This window comes from Crinia signifera, chromosome 2 (assembly GCF_055691185.1).
Source record: "Crinia signifera chromosome 2, ASM5569118v1, whole genome shotgun sequence".
Taxonomy (NCBI): Eukaryota; Metazoa; Chordata; class Amphibia; order Anura; family Myobatrachidae; genus Crinia; species Crinia signifera.
In genome coordinates, this window is record NC_139218.1 from 383373682 (window position 1) to 383386174 (window position 12493).

The window sequence follows — 12493 nt, forward strand, 5'->3', positions numbered from 1 at the left end:
ATATGTGCACCACCACTGTGCACCTATCCCATATGTGCACCACCACTGTGCACCTACCCTATATGTATACTTTAGAGCAGAGAAGGGAAAAGGGGGACATGATAGAAACTTTCAAATATATCAAGGGCTTTAACAAGGTACAGGTGGGAGACATTCTTCACAGGAAGAGGAGCAGCAGAACACGAGGACATGCACTGACACTGGGGGGAGGAAGGTACAGGTGGGAGACATTCTTCACAGGAAGAGGAGCAGCAGAACACGAGGACATGCACTGACACTGGGGGGAGGAAGGTACAGGTGGGAGACATTGGTCACAGGAAGAGGAGCAACAGAACACGAGGACATGCACTGAAACTAGAGGGAGGAAGATTCAGGGGAAATGTGAGGAAGAATTTTTTCACAGAAAGAGTAGTAGATAAGTGGAATAGCCTCCCAACAGAGGTGGTAGACGCAAATACAGTAGTACAATTTAAACATGCTTGGGATAAGCATATTGATATCCTTACAGAGAAATAAGGATCAAATATGGTTTGAGGTAACATGTTTAAAAAAAAAAGGGGCAGACTAGATGGGCCAAGTGGTTCTTATCTGCCGTCACATTCTATGTTTCTATGTTTCTATATGTGCAGCACCACTGTGCACCTATCCTATATGTGCAGCACCACTGTGCACCTATCCTATATGTGCAGCACCACTCTGCACCCATCCTATATGTGCAGCACCACTGTGCACCCATCTTATATGTGCACCACCACTGTGCTACTATCCTATATATGCACCACCATTGTGCACATATCCTATATGTACACCACCACTGTTCACCTGTCCTATATGTGCAGCACCACTGTGCACCTGTCCTATATGTGCAGCACCACTGTGCACCTGTCCTATATGTGCAGCAGCCCCCCTCCCCCCCCCCCCCTTCCCTTGCCTTCTGCCAATGGTGCCATCTTCCAGGTGGTGTTTTCAGAAGATGGAGCATGCACAGAAGTTACTGTCTCACATGAACAATGGCAGTACTGCCGGCAAAAGATATAAGGGGACCCGCTGAAGGCCTATTGTTTTGGGTGCTAGGTGTGCACACCCATTATGAATAAACCAGTGGATGAACATCTTCCACGTCAGAGATGCAGCCAGTTTCCCTGATAAAGTGATAATGCACGTGTTCAAAAAGACAGTTTAGACAGTTAAAGTGGGATTATTAGGAATTCAGTTTCAGTGCATTTATTTGCGTCATCTGAGTGTCACTCGAGCCCCTCTGCAAACTCGGAAACAACACGTTTTCGCACACAAAAATTTGCCGTAGAAATTATGACCAACCTGATTTCACTCTGGAAAACAATGTGAAGGTTTCTTTTTTTAGAAAACACTTTCTCGTTCCCCAGCTGTCCAGTTCCATGAATTTCATGGAGAATCTTTTTATGACATCCTATTTCACTGTGAATCCCCTTTAATGTATTTTATCGGAGCCCTGCAGCTGTCACTCCCAGAGGAAACGATAGGAGGAAGTGGAGGTTCCCCCAGCAGGAAAAGTGTGGACAGCTGGATGGACATTGTGTAATAACAAGATGTGCGGATAAACATTGGGGTGGACTGGTGTTGTGTCGATCCCAACAAGCCGGTTTCAGCCGCTACCTTTTTAATCCTGATTTATTTATTTTTTTTGCTGCATATTTGCATTTATTTAAGCCTAGACGGTTGTGGTCACCATAGCAACGTTTTTGTAAGGGCTCCATGTAATGTAAAACCCACGGTATGAAGCGGCCCATTTAAATCAGTCCCCAAAAATGCTGTCAAAGTACAAGCATTACTTACCGCGACCAATCCTGGCCCACAATGCATGCATGACCAGTTCATGTATGGGCAGGGCATGTAGTGCAGAGGAGGAGGAGGGATCCAATCGGATACTTTTTCCCAAACCGGTGTTTTTTTTCCCATAGAAGGTGCGGGGCTCTGAGAACCACCTGAAGATACTTTGGTTGGTTCCTTCAGGCAAATGCAGACCTCTTTCATGGATCCCAGGTTCTACATCCTGGGTGCTGATGCAGGAATATTTTGTATTACAGGACCACCATGACATGCTACTGGAGATTGAAAGAGACAAAGCCATCACTGACAAGGTCATCCTCATCCAAAAAGTGGTGCGGGGCTTCAAAGACAGGTGGGAGTGGCAGTAATGTCGTTATTGTGTTTGGTAAATAATATATATAAACAGTGGTTGAAGTGGAAATTTTAAAGTGGGGGTGCTCCCTGAAAAAAAAGGTGTAACCACTCGGAAGCAGGTGTGTCCTTAAGTGTACCATGGACCTGTCCTCAAGCGTACCACACCATATACCCCTTATACACATTATGCACCACAATAGTAGGACCTCTGATACTATCTAGTACTAGTGCCCCTTACACATTATGCCAAACGGTATGAGCTAAAATTCAAGGACAGAGAGAGCGACAGCGTGAATACAGGGATAGAGAGAGTGATAGAGGGACACAGGGACAGAGAGAGTGACATTATATGCATCGGCGGGGATCTCTTAAGTGCATATAGGTTTTAAATTGCCTGAGCAAATGCAGATTGCCTATTAACCCCCTCAGTGCCAACATTGCTGTGAGCGATCCTCAAAATATCCGGTAAAAATGCCAGCGCCGCTCACAGCGACTGTTCTTTTAGTATAAATACAAATACATCCGAGTCAATTCATTGAAGTTTAGTTAAATATTGCACCCAAAAAAAAAGGAACAGTCGCAGTGAGCGCCGCTGCCATTTTTAACGGATATTTTGATGCTGACTCACAGCAACGTCGGCCCTCGAAGGGTTTAATAAAAAAGTTTGCTTGCCCATTTTCACACCTATTTTGATAAATTCCCTTGGCGCTCAAAGGGTTAAGATATTATATATTTGCTTTTAGGTGTTTGACATAGCTATTATTATTATTATTATTATTAGGTGTGTTATTTATTATTATGTCTGTGTGTTCTTTATTACAACATATGATTGTAGCAAACTGAACAAAAGGACACATTTGTAATCCGATTGCTTATCTTGAATTAGGTCCAATTTCTTAAAAGTCCGAAAATCTGCTCTGCTGATCCAGAGATACTGGCGAGGACATAACTGCCGGAGGAACTATACGGTGGTAAGTGCGAAGGTTGGCACTAATCTCTCCATGGCTCATGGCACATGATCCTAACTCCTGTAGCTCAGAATTTTTCATTGTTATTCTTGTTTTGCGTATGTAAACACTCTATAAAACAAGTTTCCTTGTTCAGGCGCACAATACATCCAGCAATTGTCTATGTTTCACTTTAGTACGATGGTTAGAACCAGTGGCGGCTCTGGAGGTGTGGCTGAAGCACAGCTCGAAATTCAAATAGAGGAGCCGCACCAACTGCCAGCGAGTCCGTTTGGAATGGCGGTTGGTGTTTATCCCCTATTTAAATTTTGAACTGTGCTGCAGCCCCACCTCCGGAGCCGCCACTGGTTAGAATCTTTAATAACGCACCAATAGCTGTTCCTGGCCGCGAGTTCAGCGAGCCATTAGCGGTGAGCTCTGGAGAAAGACTAGCAACTGCGGCACCTGCCGCCTGTACTATGGATTCACTTTGGGCATCCGACCTGTCTTCTTTCCCCAGATGAAGATCGGTTTCCTGCGGCTTCAGGCCCTGTACCGCTCCAGGAAGCTTCACCAGCAGTACCACATCGCCCGCAAACGTATCAGCCACTTCCAGGCGCAATGCCGGGGTTACCTAGTGCGGAAGGCTTTCAGGCACCGGCTGTGGGCTGTGTTCACCATTCAGGCCTACTCCAGGGGGATGATCGCACGACGACTGTACAGACGCCTTAAGGGAGAGGTATAAGAACTCTCTGGAGTGAGATAAAAAGATTATTCTGTGCTCCGATTTCTGGTGCCTTAATGTTTTACTCATGTTGGGAGTTAGACTCAAAGTTCCACATATACGGCCTCATTCAGCTTTGTTAGAAAAGCAAAAAAGCACATAAATGGGCAAAATCATTCTGCACTGCAGGTGGGGCAGATGTAACCTGTGCAGAGAGTTAGATTTGGGTGGGGTATGGTCAAGCTAAAATCTAAATTGCAGTGTAAAAATAAAACGATCTCACATCTGTGTGCTACATGCAAAAGCTGCCAGTATTTACCCAGCACAGAAACAATATACAGTAATAGCACTTGGTCCCCTTGCATTGCAATATGGTTTGTTCCAGACACAAAAACTACTGCTTTACTGAATCCCATTGGCGCATCTATTAAGAAAGGTTATTCAGCGAGGAATCTCAGGAATCACGTGCATTGGCATGCACGGTCATTCGATAAAATAAACCTGAATCAGGCCCATTGTCCAGAGCCAACAAAATACTCTAATGATGAAAGTAGTTGAATATTCTGTTTTGTAGAGTATAAAGGGTCAATTTACTAATGCTTCTGAAAATGAATATAGGTGATGCTGCCCTACAGCAACCAATCAGAATCTGTCATTTTCTAGGATGCAATAGAGTAATGAGACAGAATCTGGTTGGTTGCTATGGGCAAAACAGAAGGAATGGATAATAGACAGTGCTCAAAAATAGGTTTGCAGTTATGTATAAATAAATATCTGATCGCAACAATTATATAAATTAAAAAAAACATATTTAATAAAGATATACAAAATAGATAAATGAATAAAAAATGCAAACAATAAATTCTACACAAAATTCTACACACCGGCCGGTGGTTCTAGAGTCCCAGTGGTTAGTAGGTCCTAACTCTTTATTTGTTATATGCATGCACTCAGCTTCTGTGGTTGGATTGTTAGTAGGCAGTTTGTCAGGGGTTAGTAGTTTTTATGTCCCCAGTCTCTGGTTAGTTCGGAAAAGTTAATCCATTTAGTAAAAGCCTGTTAGTCTGTTCTATACAACCTCAGGAAAGCCGTCACAGAGGTACCAGATGAGCCTCCAGAGTTTGACATTAGTGGTCTCCGCTCAACTTTAAGTTTTAACAGAGGGTGTTATACTTGCAGTCTCCGCTGTGTTTTTAAATCCGCCAGTGCGGGTGCCGGTCGGCAGTTGCTTATAGCCACAGGGCGTTGTGATGTGATGCGTTTCCCAATCCCCGCCTTAGTGCATAAGCTGTTTTCTCAAAGATCCTATTTTGTCCTTTGGGTATCGAGTACCCCCATTTAGACAGCAGCTGAAGAGGGTTATATCCCCTGGCGCTCAGCATACTGACACCCTTTGCTATGGGCACCATCACCTCTTATCATTTTTAGAACCTTTAGATTTACCCATAAGCCTCCTGCGCTTGATTGTTCTGAGGAATCTGTGACATATGGAGATATTGGGAAATACTGTATGCACAAAATGAATTGCTTCGGAAAGACGTTCTGTAAATATTGTACATCTCTGATCCTTATTAGTATCACCGGCGCCTGGAAGCGGAGAAGATGCGCCTGGCCGAGGAACAGCGTCTGAAGAAGGAGATGAGCGCTAAGAAGGCCAAGCAGGAGGCAGAGAAGAAACACCAAGTAACGTATTTACCCTCATGCACATAACATAGGGGTCTATGTACTAAGTCTTGGAGAGAGATAAGGGAGACAGATATATAAAGTGCCAGATAATCAGCTCATTACGTCCATGTTACAGGCAGTAAAGAGCTGATTGGTTGGACATGGTTTAATTTACTGGCGACCGCATCAATATTAATCGTATAGGCACTAACATATGTGATTAGTAACGCAAAGGACAGCTCTTGCGATAAGAGCTGTCCTTTGTGATGCAGGGTCGTCCCTGGACGTCCGGGTCCGAGACCCGGGAGTCCCTCTGCGTATGTGTGGAGTGACGACACCGGGGCATGCTGGGAGGGATTCCTCTGACAGCACTGTGGAGACCCAAAAGCTTGCCACTACCTCTGCAGCGGTGCCCTGACAGAGGGGCTTCAGTGCATAAATCCAGTAAAAACCCCGATAATGGTGTTTTTACCGCATTTTCGCTTTAGAGCATCCCGCCCAATGTCTGATATGGATTTATTGCAATCACTCTCCACACAGCATGATGTAGGATTGGTCAAATGTTCATCTAGAAAATTCCTGTAAATTAAGGTGCCCACACAATTTTTCAGCCGATTTTAACGCAAATCGTGAACGATCACGATCCGATGCTCACTCCTGCGGATCTTTAGCTGGATCTTTTGATTTTACCTGCTGCAGGGAAGATCAGAAGATGCAGCTAAAGATCTGTGGTACTCGGATATTCGAGTCTTCGTGCGTTTGGGTATTTGGGAGTTGAGGCGCTTGGGTTTTTGGGCGCATCCGGCAGTGTTTGGGCGAGTACAGATGCTCACATAGTCGAGCACTTAGGCATCGTTGGGTATTTGGCAGTTGGTGTGCTTGGGCGCAACCTCGTGCTTAGGTGTTTGGGTGCGCTCAGGCGAGTTCGGCACTCATGAATTTGGGTGTTCGGGCATGTATGAACGATCAATTAATCAGGCATGTGGCGAGTTCGCGGGGTTGTATATATGGGAATTGGTGCGCTCAGGTGTTCGAGTGCGTCCGCACGCTCAGACGTGTTTGGGTGCTCAAAGATTCAGGTATTCGGGTTTGTTCTGGCTCTCGGGTGATCGGGCGAGTTCGGATGCATTCGGATGCTCAGATATTCAGGAGCTTTGGCACGTTCGCACAGTTGGGTATTTGGAAGTTGGTGCACTTGGGCGCATTCGCACGCTCAGGTGTAGGGGCAAGTTCGGGGCGCTCAGGGATTTGGGTGTTTGGGTACTTTCAGGCACATTCACGCGCTCTGAAGATCGGGCATGCTTGGTATAAATGTGCTCTTTGGTCTTTTCACAAAGGACCTTATTCTGATTGACTCGCTAGGCTGCAAATTTCGCAGCCTTGCGAATCCACCAAGTGCAGGCTGCAATCCCCCGAAGGCATGCGATGGATGTTTTGCATTAACATCCATTCGCAGATTGCGTGTGGGGAGAAAATCATTTGATGGTTGCCGACCATCTAATGACCATCTAATGATTTCTACAGCACTCGCAGACCCTGTGCGGAAAGCGGACAGGCAGCTAACATCCGTTGGCGTCAGCTGCCCACCCCCGCACCTGCATCATTGCCAAATAACTATAGCAACGCCCAGCGTTTTCATGGGAACGCCCATGAAACGCTGGGTGTTTCCATGGGCGCGACCACCCGCCGCCACCCCATGGTAAATTAGGCCTAGATGGCCCAGATCCGGATTCATGTACAACGAAGGGTCAACGTATTGTATTATTATCCGGCTGCATTGAGCTCATACATTGCAGGGAGAACATTGGGACTTGACCACAACTTTATGACTTCATGCCCCAAACGTTCATTGCTGTATAGACTAGAACTAAGGGAATCCATCTTGCTGTCCATATCAGGTGGACAAAGCCATCGTGATATTTTAATACCAATAAATGCCGCATGGACATGCATGCAGTTTGAGCCCATAAATGTCATTTCATACTCTATTGTTCTCTTCCAGACTCTCAATCTTGGTTTGTTAATATGGGTGGATGCGGTCAGATCTGTTTCATATTATCTTGTCTTACACTCACCTCTAGGTGCGCCTGGCCCTGCTGGCCCGAGAAGATGCGGAGAGAGAGGTGAGGGAGAAGGAGGAAGCTCGGAGGAAGAAGGAGATGTTGGACAAGATGGAGAAGGCCAGGAATGAACCAGTCAATGATTCAGACATGGTGGACAAAATGTTTGGCTTCCTTGGGAACACAACGTCGCTGCCAGGGCAGGAGGGACAGGCACCGGCTGGCTTTGAGGTACCGTATGGTATTTTCCGAAGACTTGCTAGATGATGACGGTTCCTTGCATGTTATTTTAAGGGCTCTCCTGGGAGAACAGAGATGCAGTTTCAAGAGCATATAGTAGAGACTCAAACGCAAAATATAGTAGAAGGCGCAAGGCTAGACCTGTTTGAACAGTGGGAAAGCAGATGGTATTTTTTTTTAGATTAACAGAAGATTAAGAGATGTTTTCAGACATGATGAGGTTGCCATTTTGAAAAAAAAAATATCAATTTGATAAATGATCCAACCAATCTATGCATCTAAATGTGTTGGTTTAAGCTAATTTCTATCCCGCCTCTGAAATGCTCCTTCTTCAGGATCTGGAACGAGTTCAGGGCCAAATGGAGGAAGAGGATTTGGATGATACTCCACCACTTCCAGAGGAGGAAGAAGAAGACCTTTCGGAGTACAAGTTTGCAAAGTTTGCAGCCACGTACTTCCAGGGGACCACCACCAACACCTACATCCGGAGACCCCTAAAACAACCCCTGCTCTACCATGAAGATGAAGGTGACCAACTGGTAAGTACGTGTGCCATATGAAAAATAAAAGAGCTATGAACTAACGTTGCCTTTTGTATGGTAACCAACACTGTATAATTTGTTATTCTAGTTCATTTTTTGGGTACTTGTTTCCTAGAACGGCCACAACGATTTAGATCGTTGTGGTCGTAAGATAAAAAATCGGATCGATCGCATCGCATGCGATTTGGTCGCATACGATGCGACCGATCCGATCGACCGATTTTTCACCCGATTTTATTTTTTTTTTCACCAGATTTGTTTAAATTGCCCCCCCAAATGTTAATAAGTGTGCTAGACCCCACGATAGACGTGAACCCGAAGCGTGGCGAGCGCAGCGAGCCCGCGAGGGGCGGCGGTGCGCGTCCTCCGACCTTTTCATTCCCCTACTATCCACTAGGGCGTGGAGTGAGAATATAATAGTGTGGCGAGCGCAGCGAGCCACCGAGCCCGAAGCGTGGCGAGCGCAGCGAGCCCCGCGAGGGGACGCGTCTAACTTCACAGGTATACGCGTCCCCTCGCGGGGCTCGCTGCGCTCGCCACGCTTCGGGCTCGGTGGCTCGCTGCGCTCGCCACACTATTATATTCTCACTCCACGCCCTAGTGGATAGTAGGGGAATGAAAAGGTCGGAGGACGCGCACCGCCGCCCCTCGCGGGCTCGCTGCGCTCGCCACGCTTCGGGTTCACGTCTATCGTGGGGTCATGGCGGGCACATAAAAAATGTGAAATGGGTCATATTGGCCCATTTCACCTTTTTTATCATTTTTCCCTATGTGAGATGGACTTAATCAAGTCCATCTCATCTTGTGCCATTATAATGGCACAAGACCGACCGATTTCAATGTTAAAAGATTTTTTAACATTGAAGTCTATGGAAAAATCGGGTCAATCGGTCGGTCGCATCGCGGCCGATTTTAATTGGTCGCGACCGACCGATTGACCCGATTTCTGTCAATCAAAGTGAAAAATTTGTAAAAAATCGGCCACATCGTGAGGATCGTGTCCCTTAATTAAGAGCCACGATCACTCACGATTGTGGCCGTTCTAGGAAACAAGTACCATTTTTTGTACCAAATATTATCTCCAAATCAGACTTGTTTCCCACGGTCTTACCAGGCAGCTTTCTCTAAGCCATTAGCAATTTAGGATTTTCCAAACAGCCACTCTTCAAATGTGGTTTATGTTATCAACCTCCAAACTACACGGCAAAACCAGTATTAGTACATTTACACCTAAGCTCTTCTGTCATAAAGCATGGGGTGCTACTATTGTAAAAAGCTGATATGGGGACAGGCAAGATTGCGTCATCGGCTTCGGTAATGTTTCATCCCTATTCCTATAAACATCTGAAGGGTAAATTTTCATATCACATAGTTTTAACATTACTACGGTAGGTCAGCTGCTGGAAAGTAGACGTTTCCATCAAAGAAAGACAGATCTTCAGCCGTACTCAGGCAGGCTGTTATAGAGGTTTCCACCAAAGGAAGACAGATCTTCAGCGGTACTTGGGCAGGCTGTTATACATGCTTCCACCGAAGGAAGACAGATCTTTAGCCGTACTCAGGCAGGCTGTTATAGAGGTTTCCACCAAAGGAAGGCAGATCTTCAGCGGTACTCAGGAAAGCGGTTATAGATGTTTCCACCAATGGAAGACAGATATTCAGCGGTACTCAGGCAGGCTGTTATAGAGGTTTCCACCAATGGAAGACAGATCTTCAGCGGTACTCAGGCAGGCTGTTATAGAGGTTTACACCAAAGGAAGGCAGATCTTCAGCGGTACTCAGGAAAGCGGTTATAGATGTTTCCACCAATGGAAGACAGATATTCAGCGGTACTCAGGCAGGCTGTTATAGAGGTTTCCACAAAAGGAAGGCAGATCTTCAGTGGTACTATGGAAAGCTGTTATAGATGTTTCCACCGAAGGAAGGCAGATCTTCAATATAATACAGACGTGCCTGGGAATATACGTATGTATATACATAAGCGCTCACAAATCCTCATCTAGTATAGCCCCATGTCATAATATTCATGCATTGGCTCCGCAGGCCGCACTCGCTGTCTGGATTACCATTCTCCGCTTTATGGGCGACTTACCGGAGCCGAAGTACCACACGGCCATGAGCGACGGCACGGAGAAGATCCCTGTGATGACAAAGATTTACGAGACCTTGGGGAAGAAGACCTACAAAAGGGAGCTCCAGGCGTTACAGGGAGAGGGGGAGGTAAGAATCCGCTCATACTGTCTCTGGTGTCACCGACCATACAGACTCCAGACACAGGAGGACCACGTATTTGCGGAACCCCATCTACATATCATTCTCCAGCAGCCTGTTGTGTGGTTTTGCGCACAGCTGCTTTATACAGCGCAGCGTTTGCGTGTCACCCAGGTCTTTAAGCTAGCGTCATAGTTTGCGTTTTGGTGGTTTTGAACCACAAAGCTGTATGTGTGACATTGGAACTTACGGAATCTTATCTCGCAATCCACTTATGAAAGGACAAGTGGATGTGTTGCTCCTAGCAACCAATAATCTTCCAGCTACAGTAGCTTGATTCTGATTGGCTACTATGTGAAACACCTCCATTAGTCATCTTTAAAAGGTTTGATAAATTTCCCCCAAACATCTGTTATACATTCCAGGTTTTATAGACAGCACATCAGTAGCAGTCTGATAACACAGACGTTGGTACTTGTTTCCTAGCACGGCCACAATCGCGGGCATCGCGGGTAATTTTTAATGGTCTGCGATGCGACCGACGCGATGCCCGCGATTTCCCATTGAAATGCATTGAAAAAGTCAAAATCGCGTCGGTCGCATCGTATGCGGCCAAAATAAGCATAAGATGGTACCGACGCGCTGGCCGCGATTTCCCATAGGGAACAATGTAAAATGCCTCAATTTACCCAAATCAACATAGGGAACAATGTTAAATGGGGCAGAGACTCCAAACCCCCCCCCCCTGACCAGTGAAATGGCCCCCCAAAAATAGTTAACGCCACCCCACGATCAACGTGAACCCGAAGCGTGGCGAGCGCAGCGAGCCCGCGAGGGGCGGCGGTACGCGTCCTCCGACCTTTTCATACCCCCACTATCCACGTCGGCGTGGAGTTGAGAATAGATTAGTGTGGCGAGCGCAGAGAGCCACCGAGCCCGAAGCGTGGCGAGCGCACGCGGATACCTGTGAAGCCCGCGAAGGGACGCGTTTACCTGTGAAGGTATCCGCGTCCCCTCGCGGGGCTCGCCACGCTTCGGGCTCGGTGGCTCGCTGCGCTCGCCATTTTTTTACCTGCGATGCCCCAGATCAAAATCGTTGTGGCCGTGCTAGGAAACAAGTACCCAGACATTTAATAAATCCTGACCCAACTCTCCCCTTATATGCTGGGACAGTTGTCAATTTTGTCAATTAATATTGATATCCCATTAAAAGCACACTTTTTTTTAGGGCAATTGCAAATTTTTCAATTTTTCAATCCCCCTTGATGTACCATGCAGGGACCCCAACATTTACCTCCGATCTTTGCTTTGGTAATTTCTGAGAGCAGAAGCAGCGCCATCTGATTGCATCAGGCCATTATAGCCTATGGCCTACATTTGCAGAATTTACCAGGAGAGGGATCCTGTAGAATCCCTCCCCGGCTCAGCAACTGGCCGAAGCATATTTTGATTTCTTTGCATACTGTAAATCTAAATTCTGCAACCAATAGAGCCAAACCTGACGTTTCCTGCTGTATTTCTGCTTTTCACTTGTCTTGAACGTGCTTTGACCATTGATAAATCCCTGAACAATTAAAGCATACAGGTTTAATATCCGCACAAAAAGACCAGATCACGCACGTGCCTAATTCTCTCCGCCTCTCCGTCCTGTGTAGAGCGCGCACATTGACAGCCAGAAGAAGAACAGTGTACGGCACAAGCTGGTCTCGCTCACTTTGAAGAAGAAGTCGAAGCTAACAGAGGAGGTGCAGTATACAGTATATTCCGGCACTTTTATTATTGCTTATACACAGTAAAAACATTATTCATACAAAAAGTTAAATATACACAAAGTAATGGAGATAAAGTACCAGCCAATCAGCTCATTTTTCAAACACAGCCTGTAACAGGACAGGAGATGATTACCTGGTGCTTTATCTCCATCCACATTATCCCCTCTCT

At 46.2% G+C, this 12493-nt stretch overlaps 1 protein-coding gene across 7 annotated transcripts in view; it reads left to right on the forward strand.

Annotated features, from left to right (window-relative positions):
• The window catches only part of MYO7A (myosin VIIA), a 136955-nt gene that overhangs the window by 92480 nt on the left and 31982 nt on the right, over positions 1–12493 (forward strand). For all 7 annotated transcript variants that reach the window (XM_083170196.1, XM_083170190.1, XM_083170192.1 and 4 more), the window contains 8 exons: positions 2067–2161; positions 3050–3134; positions 3631–3849; positions 5410–5517; positions 7581–7790; positions 8135–8338; positions 10385–10561; positions 12208–12297. In XM_083170196.1, the coding sequence (XP_083026322.1) occupies positions 2067–2161; positions 3050–3134; positions 3631–3849; positions 5410–5517; positions 7581–7790; positions 8135–8338; positions 10385–10561; positions 12208–12297 (1188 nt within the window). The remainder of the gene's footprint in view (positions 1–2066; positions 2162–3049; positions 3135–3630; positions 3850–5409; positions 5518–7580; positions 7791–8134; positions 8339–10384; positions 10562–12207; positions 12298–12493) is intronic.